The sequence below is a fragment of the Sturnira hondurensis genome, unplaced genomic scaffold (genome assembly GCF_014824575.4).
Source record: "Sturnira hondurensis isolate 20B ecotype Veracruz unplaced genomic scaffold, ASM1482457v3 Scaffold0018728, whole genome shotgun sequence".
NCBI classification, from domain to species: Eukaryota; Metazoa; Chordata; class Mammalia; order Chiroptera; family Phyllostomidae; genus Sturnira; species Sturnira hondurensis.
Window position 1 is genome coordinate 7,081,262 of NW_028091359.1, and position 16,724 is coordinate 7,097,985.

Consider the following 16,724-nt stretch of genomic DNA (forward strand, 5'->3'; position numbering starts at 1 on the left):
GCTACTAAGCAGAGGTGCCAAGGCTCCGCCAGAGGTCACTCCCTGCTCCACCTTGGAAACATGAACCCGAAGGCTCCCACGGACATGTGACTTCTCAACTTACGTCTGAGGATGCCCCATCCTGGATGGTGGAACAGGAGTAAGGACTACAGACTTTAGAGAACTTAGTATCTCCCTTCAAAAGAACTCCCTGAAACAAGTTCTCTACTGCAGATCTCCAAGGGTCTAACTCTGAAGTGGTTCCCACCAAGAACAAGTTACAGAGAAGGAAAGAACCACTGTTTACGGAGTAGCTGACAAGCATCATCTCACTGAATCCAACCAAGGACCCTCGGAAGCAGGCATCCGTTTCCCCTTTTTCCACAGCTGGGGAAGTTCAGAACAACAAAGTCCCATTACCATCAGGCTCCGTAGCCTGGCTCTGGACCCAGTTGGGTCTGAGCTGGTCAGTTCTCTGAATCTAGTGCACTGCCCTGCTCCATGGGGCTGGCCAGGTGCTAGCCGTTGGCAAATTCCTCAAGTGGTCTCATCCAAAATGCCCTGAGCCCCAAAGGTTGTTGGCCGCCATCTGTCGTGAGTAATCCATTCACTGAGGTACCAACAACTGGGCTCCACAAACACACACGCAAAGCTCTAGGTAAGGACACGGGAAACTGCATTGTATCCTTTTCAAGTGAGCTGCACTGTTCTCCCACATGAATTGGGTCTCCTGTGAGGGGGGAAAAAGCCAAATATTTGGGGAGCAACTGCAAAGTAACAGGAACTGTGAGAATGCATCACAGGAAGTAGGAAACAGTCAAGTCTCCTGGAATGGTGCTGTTAGACACATATTTTCCTCCCAAAACTCAACAAAGATGAACAACATCCAGAAAAATACCAAGGATCATACAACAACAGCCACTATCCACCATAAAAACGAATGCATTTATGTAAACATTTTGTCATATTTGATTCTCATTGTGCTCCCCTCCCCCATTTTTAAAAAAGAAAGTCTTCCATTTAAGGTTGAACTCCCTTCCGCTTTTACTACAGCCTGACAGCTATCACGAATATGTCGTGAACCTGGTTCATGTTTTTATAAACTTAGTATTTCTTACAATGTATAAATGTATCCATAAGTAACATATTCTTAGATGACTTTAATGGCTTCCCACAATTAGGTTTGTAAAGTCCTTTTGCATTTTACTGTTTAGCATGGAGTGAGGTAGGGATTGAATATCTCATTTTTCTGCATGAAATGTCAGTGAAGCCAACGTCATTTCTGAGAAAACGACACGTCTCTTCGCTCTACTGATCTGAGATGCTTCAACTACTAGGTGTCAACCTTCCATAACGGGCTTAGGCCTACTTCTGTCTGTGCCAATATCGCAATCTCCTAACATGGTTTCGTTATCTGGTGTGATGACTCTCCCCTCATTGTTCTTTGTTCAAAATTTGTTCTGGCTACTTTTGGACTTTCATTCTTCCATTTGAATTTTATAATCAATTTATGACAATTCTGTTGTGATTTTGATTGTAACTATATTCAACTTGGAGATGAATTTGGGGGGAAAACTTGCTTCTTTATTGTATTTACTCTTCCTGTGCATGAACATGAAGTATTTGTCATTTATTCAGGTCTCTGTTATGCCCTTTATTAATTTGATCTATAAAAGTCAGATTGTTCCTTGGTGCCTTAAAGTTGTATTGGTATCAACAATGGCAGCTGGCCACACAGAGCTTTAGGTGAGTTGGAGAGACAGTTCAATGAGCAATTACTATCCAGCACGATAAATGCTGTAAGAAGTTAGGGAGGCACAGACAAAGTTGTGTACAAACATTAGGGATGTTCACAGCCTTGGCTGCAACCAGTGGCAGGTCACATGCTTGGAAGTCTAGTCTGAATAATCTCCATCTGCCTCTTCAAAACTTTAAGACACAACCCAGAGTGTGAAATTACTGAGGGACAACCTAGGGTTTCTGCAATTGAAATATTTTCTCTTCATAACCATCTTTTGGATGAATAGACCAACGATGATGCTGATAATAGTTAGGCTATTATCCTATTAGGCTATTTTGAACCTGTTTCATTAATGAAATCAGGATATCACCCCAAAGAGAGAGAAGACCAAAAACTGGGCTTCATGGCTACAGAAAAAGAAAAACAAGACTCACACAACCTTGAGTAAGTTATCTAATGTCTCTTTGCAACATGTGAAGAGTTCCTTAATTTTTATAAGACTTTTTAAGAAAAAAATGCACACATAAATAAACATGTTGGGCTGAACCATGTGAGAGAAAGTGTGTTACTTCATTCCTGAATATGTGAGCCATATCCTCAGAACAGGGACATTCTCCTACACCGTCACTGTGTAATGATCGCAGGCAAGAAATTTAACATTGATTCAACACTATGCACCATACTATCACCTGACATATGACCCACGTTCAAATCTCCCCCACTCTCCCAGCAGTATCGCTTCTCACTCCCTGCACCGTCTCCCCCTAACCCCCTTAATCCAGAACCTAATCAAGGGCTAGTTAGGCATTAGAGTTAGTTGTTGAATTACATCAGTCTCCTTTAACCTGGGGCACTTCCCCAGGGTTTTGTTCTTGGTCTTGAATGACCTGCTCTTTTTCGAAGAGTTTTGAGCCATAACGTGCTAATTATTTTGTAGCATGTTCCTCAATTTGGATTTGCTTGACTGTTCCCTCCATTTTGAACGCTGACTAAACCTTCTGGCAAAGACAATCCACAGGTGATGTTGTGTCAATACGGCACAATGAAGACGTGCTATGTCGGGCGTCCCATTATTGGTGATGCAAAACTGGCTGACTCCATGGTCCACTAGGTTGCTCCCCTGTTTATAATGACTACATAAATCCGGGGTGATACCTGGAGGCGGGGTGAACTCCCGTTCCCCATACGGTTTCAATCGATGGCATCAGCATCCTCCAGGAGGGCTCTCGCTTGAGTCGATCATGACTACAGCAGCCGTAAAACGGTCGCCCAGAACTTGGTACTTGGTACTTGGTACTGCTCCTCTGGCTCTGACCTGTTTCCCACCCAGACTCAGCCGGGTCCCTTTGATCATGCTGCTTTTGACCAGTTTGGTTAACTCTCTTCCTAACGGTCAGCACAGGCAGGCCGCGTTTCGATTCCCCACAGCACAGGTGAACCTGGCTTGGACAGAGAGCAAATCCCTCTTTAAGCTGTATCTACTAACTGTAATTGTTACTATCAATAAGTTCAAGCTTCTCTAAATGCAGCGATAATCTGCTGTGTGACTGTATCCAATGACAAAGCTCGCCCTCAGGCTAGACAGACACCCATTTTGCCAACAGTTTTGTCTTTTTTTAACACACAGCTCTCAGATCACAAACTGAACCACCACCAGAAAAACCAACATCTCAAGGAATCAAACACCATCTCTTTTCCAGTGTCCTCAAAATGACACTGTCAGACACAGACCGAGGAGGCCACTTCACGGACCAAAGGGCAATAATCCTTCGAAACTGCGAATGGGGGCGTCTTGGGCAACCTTCTTTTCAGCACGTCCTGATGTATGAGAGAAAATTGCAGATTTTGTAGGTGGCTCGTTATAATAATCTAAGGTTAAAAACAGAACCATAAAAGTTGAAGACATCAGAGATCTTGTCTAAAAATAAAGCAAATGCTTTTTTTCTTCCTATAATCCTCAATTAGAAGCCATTTAAGGAAAAGATAATCAGCATCAGACGCCTAATAAATATGGATCCTACAGTTCTCCCTGGCACCTCTGCTTTACAAATTAACTTTTGAACATTTTGAAATGTATAAATAAATTATTTTATCCCACATCCATACATGTTGTCCTCATGGGGTTAAAAATAAAAACACTAATACTAATAAGAAACAAACTTCGTGATGGCAATTATAACAAATCCTCAACAAACACAGCTCTCCTTGGATGATAAAATTCTCTGTCAGCTGGTAACTTTAGCAGAAGCTATTTGTGGTCAGCAGAACTTTCCCGGCCATTTCTCCCAGGCAACGCAAGTTATGCCAAGTGAATGCATTTAAATATTTACTTAATTCTTACAAAGGAGGCACCTACTCAGGGGAACTCATCAGGCTTGTAAGGTAGATCTTTGTAGTCAACTAAATGAGATAGTCTAATTCCCTAAAATTAAGTGCAACTCAGAGATTGAAAATAAGTCTTAATCAAGGAGAAGAGATAATTATCAGAAGCTGGACTTGAGTCCTGGCTGGTGTGGCTCAGTGGATTGAGTGCCAGCCTGAGAACCAAAGGGTCATCAGTTCGAGTCCCAGTCAGGGCACATGCCTGGGTTGCCAGCCAGGTCCCCAGTAAGGGGGTGAATGAGGGGCAACCACACATTGATGTTTCTCTCCCTGTCTCTTTTCCCTTCCTCTCTGTCTAAAAATAAGTAAGTTTTTTTTTTTTAAAGTTAAAAAACCAAAAAGCTAAATTCAAAGGCATGGGATGGTCCTTCTCAGGACCTGGGTGTGCCCTATCCTGGAATATCCAGAACTTTCTTTTTTCTGTCACTCCTCTCCCTAGATAACCACTTTCTTTCTTTCAAGTCTGAATCACAACCTATTCACCTCTCCTTAAACTCCGGATTCGTATATCCAACTACTCACCTGCCATTTCCACTGGGAAGTCTCACGGGTACCTCAAACTGACTGTTTCACACGGGCTCTTGCTGTCCCCTCCGAACCTGCCCCCTCCACTGTTGCCCACTCCGGCAACAGCACCACCACCCACCCAGGCTCCACAGACAAAGCTGGAAATCCTAATGTCTTCCTTACGTTGCTCCCTCCTCATGCATCAGTCCCAACAGAAAGTCAGCTGCCGAAATAAATTTATATCCCTCCTCTCTTTAGGCACCGGCATCTCTCCAGCCAAGCACCACCATCCTGGGTGTGGGTTACTGCAATCACCTGCCGACGGGACTCCCTGCTTCCGTTCTTGCTGCCCTACCAACGATTCTCCATAGAATGGTCATAACAAACGTACAAAAACACCAGTCACCCAACGCAACACGGTTTTCCTGGATTCTGGAACGGAAACAGGTGAGATCTGAACAAAGTCTATAGCTTTGAAAAATGTATGATGGTTATGTAACTGTTAGCATTGGGGGAAGCTGTACAGGGAGGGTAAAGTGTATAGGAGAACTCTCTGCATTATCTTTGCAACCTTAGTGTACATTTAAGATTATTGCAAATTATAAAGTTTATTTAAAACCCTCCATAAACATCATTTCTATTCTTTGTTTAAAGTCCTTTCATAACTTCCTACTACACTGAAATTCACACTCTTTGCTTTGGTCTCATAGGTCTTATGTGATCTGGCTTCTGTTAACTTACAAAAAAAACCCCTCATTTCCTACAAGTGTGCGGTCCCTCCTAATGCTCTGGCCCCTGGTTTTCTGACCAATTGGGAGGATTAGGGTCCATCCTACATTGTTGGGATATGCCAAGCTGCGTCAGGGGCTGGCACCTTTAACCTTCTTGTCCCTGTATTAGTTTGCTCAGGCTGCCATCACAAAGTACCCCTGACTAAGTGGCCCAAACAACATAAATCTATTTTCTCACAGTTCTGGAGGCTGGAAGTCCCAGGTCAAGGTGATGGCAGGTTTGCTTTCTTCTGAGACCTCTATCCTTGGCCTGCTGATGGCCGATTTTTGCTGCGTCCTCACATAGTCTCTTGTATGTGGTCTTTCCTCTGTAACTGCACATCCTTAGTTTTGTGTATCCAAGTTTCCTCTTCTTGTAAGGACACTGGTCAGATGGGTTTAGGGCCCACCCTAAAGGCCTCGTTTTAACTTAATCATCCCTTTAAAGGCCTTTCGCTTCAACACATGAACCTGGGGTCACAACTTAGCTTGTCACAGTTCCCTTGACCAGGTACCCCCTTCAGGTGGTTGGCTCCTTCGCATCCTCAGGTCACCCACGGACTTGTCACCTCTTCTGTGGGGCATTTCTTGACCACAGGGCTTCCAGCTGAGCTCCCCCTCCATGATGTTTATTGCCTCCTGTGCATTCCCCAATGCTGGAGTTTTGGTTTGTCTTTCCGCTTGTTCCCTGCCTCCCTGCACCCCACAACCAGTGAGGCCCCATTTGCCTCACTGTGGGTCCTCAGTGCCTCCCAGGACAGTTGGAACGTGGTAGGCACCCAAATTTTGCTGAATAAGAAATGACTTATTTACAATGCAGACAAAAGTTGAGTCTCTTTAGGAAATCACAATCGTGGTTAATCCCAAAGTATGACCCTAACTGAAGCAATACCTCTTATAGGTCAGCACTTCAGAGACTATCAAGTATTTCCAGGTAAATTAACCTGCATGAACCCTCCACTCTGTGATGCTAATAATCTTCCACATTATTTACTCTATTTTCTTGATAAGGAAACCAAGACTCCATCGCTTCAGGTCATACTGCTGGGGCTTCCACACTGATCTTCTTATTGCACAAAGAACAACTCCACGTTCTTTCATCACAACACAGCTAAACTGGACACTCGGTTCCAGATACTACTTCTTTTAGGCAACCTCCAAGGAGAGCTCTGTGCAGGACAGGGTTTCTCACTTCTGGGAACTAAACTGGACACATTCTTTCCAGCCCATCAGAGGAGGTCCCCTGGCTGAGGAATGATGGCTATTGAGAATATAGGGTGCCCTCAAGCCCTTTGATTGTGTGGGGGGGCCGTGGTGGTTATAAACATGCTTTTTGTAAACTTGTTTCCAGGGGTATGGAGAAGTGGAGGAATTTAGAGAATCCAATTTCCTAAGTTTCACGACTGGTTTTAAACAGCACTCAGTATTTCTTTTCAATCTATATTCTCAGGCTTGATGCCCCTCAGACTCACCCAGGGAAGCTTTACAGATCCCAATGCCAGGACCCCCACGCAGACCAATGAAATCAGAACCCAAGGGGCAGGATGATGGCGTTGCTTTAATACCATCTGTCACCACTGAGAACTATTTGTCTAGACCCTCAAGTGGAATGGGGGTCATTCCTACAAACGGCACATCCTCCCTTCTCCCCTCCAGAGAGAACATACTGTGTGTAACTGGGCAGTGGACTCTAAAGCTGCACGTAGTGCTTCCAATTGGCAGACTCAGTGTTCCTAGACGGATAATGTTCGGTACCTCATGCGCGTTGGCTGCTGTAGACCAGCCTGCCCCCAGGACAGATGAATTCCCAGGGGAGTGGAACCCAGGCATGAATCATTGTGAAAATCGTGCAAGCGAGTCCAACAGGCAGCCGAGGTTGAGAACCATTGCTTTAAAGGGTACGTGCTCCGTTTGGAAGAGGAAGTGAAGGCAAGGCCACCCCATCAGCGCCAATGAACGGCAGTAACCTGGCAGCAGCTGCCCACGAGTGCCGAGCACCGACTCTCCCAGAGCTGGATTTACGGCCTTGGACAAACAACAGAACCCTAACTTCTCATGGTGCTGTCCTCTCCCCACTACAAATTAAGGCTTAAATAATTCTCATCGGTACGTGCATAAAATAAACGGGCCTGAATTTAAGACAACTTTCCCAGTGCCCTGGTTAATGTATTCACAATGTACATGTTCTCACAATCATGGATAGACTAGCTTTAACACAGAGGAGAAGATACTTAAACCTAGTCATCCCAACAGGATTTTTTTTAGTACATATTGGATCGTGTACAAAACTTACTTACATCCTAATTGATAATAGGGTAACAACATGTACTCTCTTCCATCACTAATCAATATGATTACCACTCAAGTCTTTCAATTTAATTTTTGCTTCTTATTGTCATCAAGTTCATTAAGTTTTTGGCAGGTGGGAGAGGAAGCAGTGCAGACACTAGTCTGGGGGATGGCGGCTGACTGACAAGATCCAGGAAATGCAGAGAAATCAAGGGAGTTTACTAAATAATCTGGCAAAGCGGTGAGACAAGAGAAATACCCACTACTGCACTGCCTTTTTCAGTGACTCTGCCTCCCACCGAAAACTCCATTCTCATCCGCAGACAGACAGAGCCCGTGCCAGCACTTGCCACCCACTTCGGGCCCTAGTTTTGAACCCCTGGACCAAACTATCTTTTAATAATTAAAGGAAGCATTACATGGCATTAAAATGTATTTATCATGGTCTGATTAATGAGTGTGAATGGAAACCAATGAGGTCTTCCTCTTCTGCCTCCCCGGGACCCACAGCCTCAGACCAGCTGTGTGATCCACAGCTGCCGCTGAATATGTAAGCGAGAGAAAGGCGGACTGCCAAAGAAGAAGTCTAACCAAGCCGGGGTTGGCCCGTCTGGTTCAATAGCCTCAGAAGCAAGACCTGGGGATTTCTGGAGCACAGCCAGGCACAGGCTGAAACGGGAACTTAGGCAAAAGCACACCTAGGACCTCTTCAGAGTGACAAGATATCAGAAGTGGACTTGGGCAAGCTGGGTGCCCTGGCAGAGAGATAAGGAGCTGGCCCAGGGGCAGCCTCTGAATCAGCGAGCTGGGGAGGAGGGAACACAGGGTACAACGGCCAGCATTTCTGCCAGTAGACACACGCGTACTGTGTTGCCCACAGCCTAGTGCTTCTCCTGCCGGCCAGTCTACGACTCTACAGAGGGTATTGCAAATTCCTAGGAGAGCAGTGAAAAGAACTTAGGACCTGCAGAGAAGGGATACAAGATAAGAAATGATAATTATCTGAATTTTTTACATTTTTATTTGAACTGAGCAGAGGACAACCCAGAAGACTATGCTGTTTCTATCAATCTGTAGGGATCACGGTGAGGCCACATGACTCCCTCACACCTCCACAAAGGAAGCAGTTTTTAAATTATCCATGAGGATAGAGCATCAGAGAAAAAGAGAAAGCAAGGGAATTTGTTTGGAAAGACTAACAGATGTTAAAAAAAAATTAACATTGTGCCAGGCAAAGCAATGCAGATGTATCTGATTCGTATGACCCTCTGTCTGAGGGTCATTACAATGGTCAAGCTCACTTCATATCCAGTGACTGGCAGTCACTCGAAGGAACGTAAGTATGGAATGCCATTAAAAATCGTACTGGAGTCAGGGCACATGCCTGGGTTGCAGGCCAGTTCCCTGCAGGCCAACTCCCAGCAGGGGACACACGAAAGGCAACCATACATTGATGTTTCTCTCCCTCTCCTTCCCCTCTAAAAGATAAATAAATAAATAAATAAAAATCTTAAAAAAAAAATGCCTTTAAAAAAAAAATCGTACTGGGAAGGACACTTCATGACATGTTCAGCATAGCATAGTATATGGTTCACTTTAGGAGAGCTGGTTAAAAAATAAATTTATCAATAATCGGAAACATGAACCTAAATGCTAATAGCAGCTATCTCTAAATTATGAAATCAGTGCTGGTTTTTGTGTTTTTCCCCCCATGCCTTTTTTTGGGGCGGGGGGAGTGAGGGGAAGATTTTTCAAGTTTTAATAACCATGTATTAATTAATTTTCCGATCAGAAAAGAAGCCCTTATTGTATAACAGTTCAAGTTAAACAGTGTGTAACACTCTTGTAGGCAGTAAGGCTGTAATGAAATTGGCCACCAAACCCATTCTGATTTCAGGCTGCTGACAAGGAGATGGTCCTAAACTTTTCGCCGGAGGCCACTAACCACCAGGGGATGCTAACCACTGGGAAACCTAACCACTGGGGATCCTGAACTACTGGGAGAAGAGTACCCTTGCCAGTACATTGTTCTTTGACGCGGAACCGGCTCCTGGGGTCCCTGGAGCTGTGGATGTGACACGAGACAAATTCACATGGGCTACCGAATCCTGTGGAGGAACAGAGATGGCATGGCCACTCTCTCAAGGGGACAGTGCCTTGGCCCTTGCCTTGACAAGCTTTTATTGGGTACAATTTGCACAGGAATACAGGGTGTTTAGGTAAAGCTCATCAATCATTGTCAGGCAGAAATGATTAAGCAATAGGTAACATTCAGAGAACTCTTGAGGGCTTATTCTGAGTCAGGGACAGATAGGTAAAGGGCCATAAAACTTTGCGGAACAAACTCACTTCCTGCTTGGACCCTTATCATTTAAATTGAGGGTATTAGCAAAGTAGGTTTCACAGGATTTTATGCATTCTTTCTTAGGCCTGATTGCCCTAGGGAACCTGCCCTTTCCAGCACAGGGCCACACCCACCTCCAGCATTGTTTCAGGGTTAACTTACCCTTCAGACAGGGGAAGTAAGGCAACCAAGAGATTAGGAGACTTCTTGCAAACAGAATGAGGACTCAGGCTATATCAAAGCCTAGGGGTGAGGGTCCATCACCCCCTTTCTCTATAGCTCCTCAAGTTCTTCCCTGAGGGCCCCTTCGTGACCATGCCTGTTTTAGGTCACCCCTCTTTTGAGGAATCTTACCTGTCATAGGCTAACCCAGTCATCTGCCCAGGGCCAAGCAGGGTGAAAAGAAAGGGGGTAGAGGTGGCACCCCTACAAGGAAGATAAGCTTTGTGTCCTAAGTGGCTTATGGTCCCAAGGTCCTTTACTCAGCCTTAACCAAGGGGGTTAGTTACAGCTTCTGAAACCAAGCAGGGCAGTTCCCAAAAGTTCTGTTCTCTGGAAAGTTCCAGAAACTCTGGAGAAGGCATTCACCTGGGACAGCTGGTAGAAAGATAGATGAATGTCAAATTTTGAGATCTGGTGGGCATCTTTCTGATTTGAGTGTAACCAGGGGTCAATAAACATGTTTTTTTTTCTGTAAAGGGCAAGGTGATGAATATTTTGGGCTCTGTGGATCATATGAGCTTTGGGGTTTTTTTGTTTGTTTGTTTTGTTTTTTTAAAGGTTGGTCATAGTAATTTTTTAAAGATTTTATTTATTTATCTTTAGATAAATAAATAAAGGGAAAGGGAAGGAGAGAGGGAAAGAAATATCAATGTGTGGTTGCCTCTCATGGGTCCCCTTCTGGGAACTGGCCTGTAACCCACGCATGTGCCCTGACTGGGAATCAAACTGCAATACTCTGGTTCATAGGCTGGCACTCAATCCACTGAGCTACACCAGCCAGGGCTCATATGAGCTTTGTTGCAAATGCCAAACTTTGCTGATGTAGCATGAAAATAGGGGAGATTATACGTGAGAGTGAGTGTGGTTGGGTTGCAATAAAACTGTATTTACAGAAAAAGTAGTTGGCTAACTCCTGATAAACTCTAACTTAGTCCTAAGTTAGAGTTTAGTCCTTAGAGTTTAGTCCTAACTTAGTCCTAAATCCTAACTTAGTCCTCAAAGCTGAAGTGACTAGGTACAGGCCAAACCAGTCCCGTAAACAGATGGGTCATTGCTGAATGCAGCTTCTCAAGCTCTTGCCATTCTGAGGATCAACCAATGGTGACTATTCACATCAAAGGAAGGGAATCCCATTATCAAGCTTATGTTTTAAACAAAATTTATTTATCTTTTTTCAGACAGAGAAGAAAGGAGAAAGAGAGAAAGAAACATGAATGTGTGGCTGCCTTTTGTGCACCCCCTACTGGGGACCTGGCCCACAACCCAGGCATGTGCCCTGACTGGGAATCGAGCTGGCGATCCTTTGCTTCGCAGGCTGGCACTCAATCTACTGAGCCACACCAGCCAGGGCTCAAGCTTATGTTTTTAGTCATTTAATATGTAGGTTCTCCCTCAGCTAAACTATGAGTTTCTGAAGCTTGACAAATAAGTGTTATTAAAATATCATTGGTGCAATTCATAAAGTGACATGTAAATAGAAAGTGTTTCGTACCGCCTTGCTGAGCACTGAACGAAAGAATGAATGAATGAAGGCATGTCCTCCCTCACCAAGCTCTTGTGAAATGTAGTTCTTGGGTGACACCCCTTGGGAACCACTCAAGCTTTGTCCAGGCCGGCTCCACCGTGAATGGGACTGTCTGTGTCCTGGTGAAATTTTCTGGAAGGTTATCCAGACCTTCCAGAAAAAATTGCTCCTGCCCCAGGTAGCAACTTTCTAGAAGATGTTTCTAGAACATGTCAACACAAGAGCCACAGAGTAGGTCTAGCTAAAGCTGTCCCTTCGGGTGGGTTTCTCAGGTCTTCTCAGTGACTGTTTTCATGTGAAAGAAGATGTTCCGGGTGACGATGTGGATGAGTCCTTAGATCATGCTGCATGGCATTTAGGCTCCTCCACAACCTCCTGCATCCCTTTTCGCCTTCCCTTGGCTCAGTGAAGGCACCAAAGGGGTTGCCTTGTTAGGAAGCTCTCTCTTGCTCATTTTGACATAGTCACGATCTTCACCACTCTCCACAAATGCAAAACACACACGTGAGGTAGGAATTAATAGTGGCAGCCGAGTGGCTCCGAGATCCAGGCTCTTCCCTCAGTGCATTCTGACGGAACCCCCAGTCCGGCCTCAGGGCAAGGCTCTTGATGGGTCAAAACTCTAACTCCCGAGGAGAAGGGGATCACTGCTCTGACAGAAAGGGGCTGGGGTAAAAGCCAGGGCAGAAGACAGATTTTAGGCAATACTAATAAACAAAGTACCTGGCTAAAATTTAGGAAGAGTCAGAATGCCCCACGAGGTGAATATTTTGCAGGAGGAGTACACTGATCTGAAGGTGGGATGCGTGTGCGCCTGCCTGTGTACACATGTGTACAGAGGCCCGGTCCAGAAAACAGACACAGAATGCACACATATATCTGACTATTCATATTTGTAAGCCAACGTTAAGTGTCATCGAGAAGATGTACGATTAGTCCAAAGATCAGAAACCAAATCTGGGAGTCCTCTCAATACCCGGTTAAATTACTCCAGGTTACAGAAATTTCTGCACATAAAAATGAGAACAAAAGCTGGACAACAAAGTATTCTAGAAGGAAATCCCAGGGCACTGGTCCTCAGATCCAAAGGCCGGAACCTCTCTCGTGTCCCAGGCGCAGATCCTGCTCCTGGCCCTGGACACACGAGGGCTTGAAAAGTACTGCAGCTCTCAGAGCCACAGCGTGGAATGGGTGGTGGTGGTGGGGGGGGGGCGTGGTGGCTACTTACGCTGTCGTTGCTCCCTTTGTTGTCCTCATACTTGGTTTCTATATGAATGGAGAATTTCGGCAGAAAGGAACACTATGGGAAAAAGAGTAAGGTTTCATTAGCATACCCTTTTTACTCTTGTCACACCTTCCTAGTCTCTGGGTGCTCTCTTGACCACTTGGCCGGGAGCACTGTTTGCGATCAGAAATGCTACGATACTAGGTTAATATTTGAATGCAGACAAAAGCCGCCTTGGGCAACGTGAACACAATTTCGTCTATGTCAGGCCAGAGAGAATAACCAAGCAATGAAGGCAAGTCACTGAAGAGAACATTTCCAAAAGGATTATGTTCTGAGTCCTCCTGCAGACTGGAGAAAAGCAAACTCCTGAATCAGAGGCAATTCCAGCTCTGGGTGCCTCCCTCTGGGAGCAGCTAGTGCTGCTGGAACCTGGGGCCCCGGCCTTACCCTTTTCCAAATATTCATATACAGCTAGGCAGGTGGTATAGTGGAACTTAAGGTCATATTGTACATTACCGAAGTCAGACACACCTGGCTTTTAGTTTTGGGTCTATCACACGATAGCTATGTGACTTTGAACAAGCTGTTTAACTTTTGTGAACCTCAGCCGTATTAAAATGGGGACACTAATTATTACCTGTAGTGACACTGTGAGTCTTAAATAAATAAAATCATGTGCATAGAGCACGTGGTGCTGGGCATAGAGGCAGCATTCACTGGGAGGCTGCAGCTGAGCTTGACATAAAAGCGGCCCCCTCTCCTGGCTGGCACAGGGGGGAGAAACCCAAATGCACGCCGCACCAGTTTCCCAGTCTCACTGAGTTACATTCTATGGATTCAGTGGATTGTAAACGTTAAGGTAGCTTAAAAAGCAGATCTTGATGAATGTTGATGTAACGTCCCTGCTGCTGGTACCAAGCTGAGCATTCACTTCCTCGGCCAGCAGTGCCGGGGTTGAAGACCACTGGGTAAAATGACCCAGGCAACTCCACTGGGGGCTGCAGGTGCTGGAGAAATGCGAGTTGGACTGACACACGCTCAGTCCCAAGAGCACATATTCTGTGTCAGGCACTGGCCTCAAAGTGCTTGCAGGTTCTCATTCATTTATTCCTTGTAACCATGCCACGGACTAGGTACTGTTATTATTACTCTGCTCTAAAGATGAGGAAACAGAGGCAGAGAGAGGTCAAGAAAATGGCTCACAACCACACAGCCAGTAATAGTAGAGTCAGGATTGAGAGTCTGGTGGCTGGGTCCCAGCATCCGTCCCCACTGGTTCCCAAAGTGGGGTCTCGGCACCTTGAGCAGCAGCAGCAGTGTGGAGCTTGTTAAAAGTGCCAATTCTTGGGCCTGGCCCCAGACCCACTGAATGAGGAATTCTGGGGGTGGGGCTCAGGCATCTGTGTTTGACTAGCCCTTCAGGGATTGCTGATGCTCACCCCAGTGGGAAAAGCACCTTGCTACTTCATGCATAGGAAGTGAACTGAGAGAATGTGTCATCTAAAATCCTGAAGTCTGCAGTGCCCACCCTCACCACGAGCTGGTGATTCCTTTTAGCCCAGCTGAGGCCACCAGGCATCTGTACCATATGGCAGGGCCCTTGGATGTGCCATTGAAAATTCTCATATCACACACCTGTGTGATTCGGTATTCAATTGTCTTAATCCTAGTGAAGCAAGCAAGCTGAACTGTGACTAAGGAGACATGGGAACAGTCAATCCCAGTTACTGCCTTTATAGAGAATGTGGCCCTGAGGTTATTCATTGACACATTCTTTGCTGTCTCCTCTTCACCCTTTCATTCTGTAACCGCCACCTGCATGCCCAGTTCCAGGGAGTTCCAAACAGGGGCTGCTCCTTGTGAATCAAGACCCTGGAGAACCCAGGATGGCTCAGAGTCCCCCAGCAGAGCTCTCCATCAACCCGCAAACTAGGGCAGATGCACCCACCCGAAGACCATTTTAAAAACAACAAGCCTTCAGGTAAACACATTTGTCCTTTTTGACCCATAATTTATATGAGTCAACCCAATGCGAGTACGGTCCCAGCTGGTGAGGGAACAGAGCTGCCCAGTGTGGGGAGATGGGTGTGGGTGCATCAGAGTGGAACCCCGCAAAGAGTTTTTATTGGTTTTACTACTAAACCACTTACCTAAGGTCAAAAAATTAATCTTAGCATTTGGGTAATGAACCCAAATACGAGATGCAAAACTCTTATGCAAATTAGCAGGTGTTATTTTTGAGTCAAGGACTTCAGTTATTTTCCTATCATAATGGCAACCCCACCAGAGGCTGTCTGTGCACCTGGCAAGCAGGGCAGAGGGAGGACTCAGATCAGATGGGCCCACTCCAGGCTGGTCAGCAGTTTTCTCCTATGGCAGTGGTTTGCGACTAATGATTCCCTCGGGAGCTGTGGGGGCTGTTTCTGGGAGCCCTGGAGTGTATATGTGTCTCAAGTTAAAAGTCAGATGTATCTATGGCTCAGGCACTTTCAGAGCCGGCACTGCAATCTTTCCAGTGGGATGTCCATGTTGAGATAAATGTCTGCTTCCCCACGCAGACAGCACCCTGAAAAATCCAGCCCACTGGCTCTGACTCGGTAGCCCACTTGGTCAGAGCATCATCTAGATATGCCAAGGTCACAGGTTCAATCCCCGGTTGGGCACATACAAGAAGCAACCAATGAATGCATAAATAGATGGAACAGCAGACTGATGTTTCTCTCTCTCTCTCTCTCCCAAGAAAAAAAAAATTTGGGCCCACTAATCCTCATGGACATTAGTTATCTCACCACTGAGTTTCTTCTAAAAAGCCTTTTTCTTCCTAAGACCCCATGCTTGTTTCACTCTTCCTCCCCCACAGCTAATAATTCTGATTCACGGTTTAATGAAGACTTGGACCATGAAACAGAAACACCTACAACTTCCCTCTCCTGCATTTCAAATCTTCTGCTTATTTTTTATGCTACTTCTTATTTTTTCGTGAATCAGAGAAAGACACTGCCTTCTTTATCCCAACGGAAAACAATATAATGAGAAGAACTGAGACATAGGAGTCAGCAGACCTGGGCTCAGTCTGAGGTGCTGACTCGGGCAAATGGCTTTACCATTCTGAGCTTCAGCGTCCCCACATATAGAAAGGGGACAATTCTCTTCTCTGTAAGTGTTGAGAAGTTCAGTGAAACATTCACTGAACTTCTAAACCCCAGCACATAATGGGTGCACACAGTAAAAAATATGTCTCCTCTCTGCAAACTTATTTCATTATTTGCATCTTGCTTCCTTCCTGCCTAAAAATGAAAGTCTCACATTCTCAAAACAAACAAAACAAAACAAAGGAGAAAAAAAAACCAAATAGGCTGCAAGCTCCCTCAGTTACGTTTCTTTCTGTATCTACAATCAATCCATGTCTCTGTCTTCCTAATCGAACTCTATTAAGAGTAGTCGATGTTTGCTGCCTCTACATGCACCCCCCACCTCTCTCAGCCAGAGCAATCCAGAATAGAAACGAATGCTTATCAAAGGATTTTCAAACCAGCATTGCTCTTCCATCCTGCACGCCCCGTACAGCTCTCCACGCTGTTCGACGCCACTGGGAAATTCCTCCTTCCTGAAGAGCAGGCGCTTCTCAGCTTTCCCTTCCCTCCTCCAACCCTTCAAAGGAGGTGGTCCCTTAGCTTCTGCCCTGCACCCTATTTTCTTGCTCCAAATTCTGTCCCTTGGTGATCTTATCTGCTCCT

The 16,724-nt window shown here is 45.4% G+C and overlaps 1 protein-coding gene across 4 annotated transcripts in view; it reads right to left on the reverse strand.

The window, feature by feature from the left end:
• Positions 1 to 16,724, reverse strand: part of PITPNC1 (phosphatidylinositol transfer protein cytoplasmic 1) — a 240,208-nt gene that overhangs the window by 69,326 nt on the left and 154,158 nt on the right. For all 4 annotated transcript variants that reach the window (XM_037070207.1, XM_037070206.1, XM_037070205.1 and 1 more), the window contains one exon: positions 12,988 to 13,059. In XM_037070207.1, coding sequence (XP_036926102.1) covers positions 12,988 to 13,059 — 72 coding nt within the window. The remainder of the gene's footprint in view (positions 1 to 12,987; positions 13,060 to 16,724) is intronic.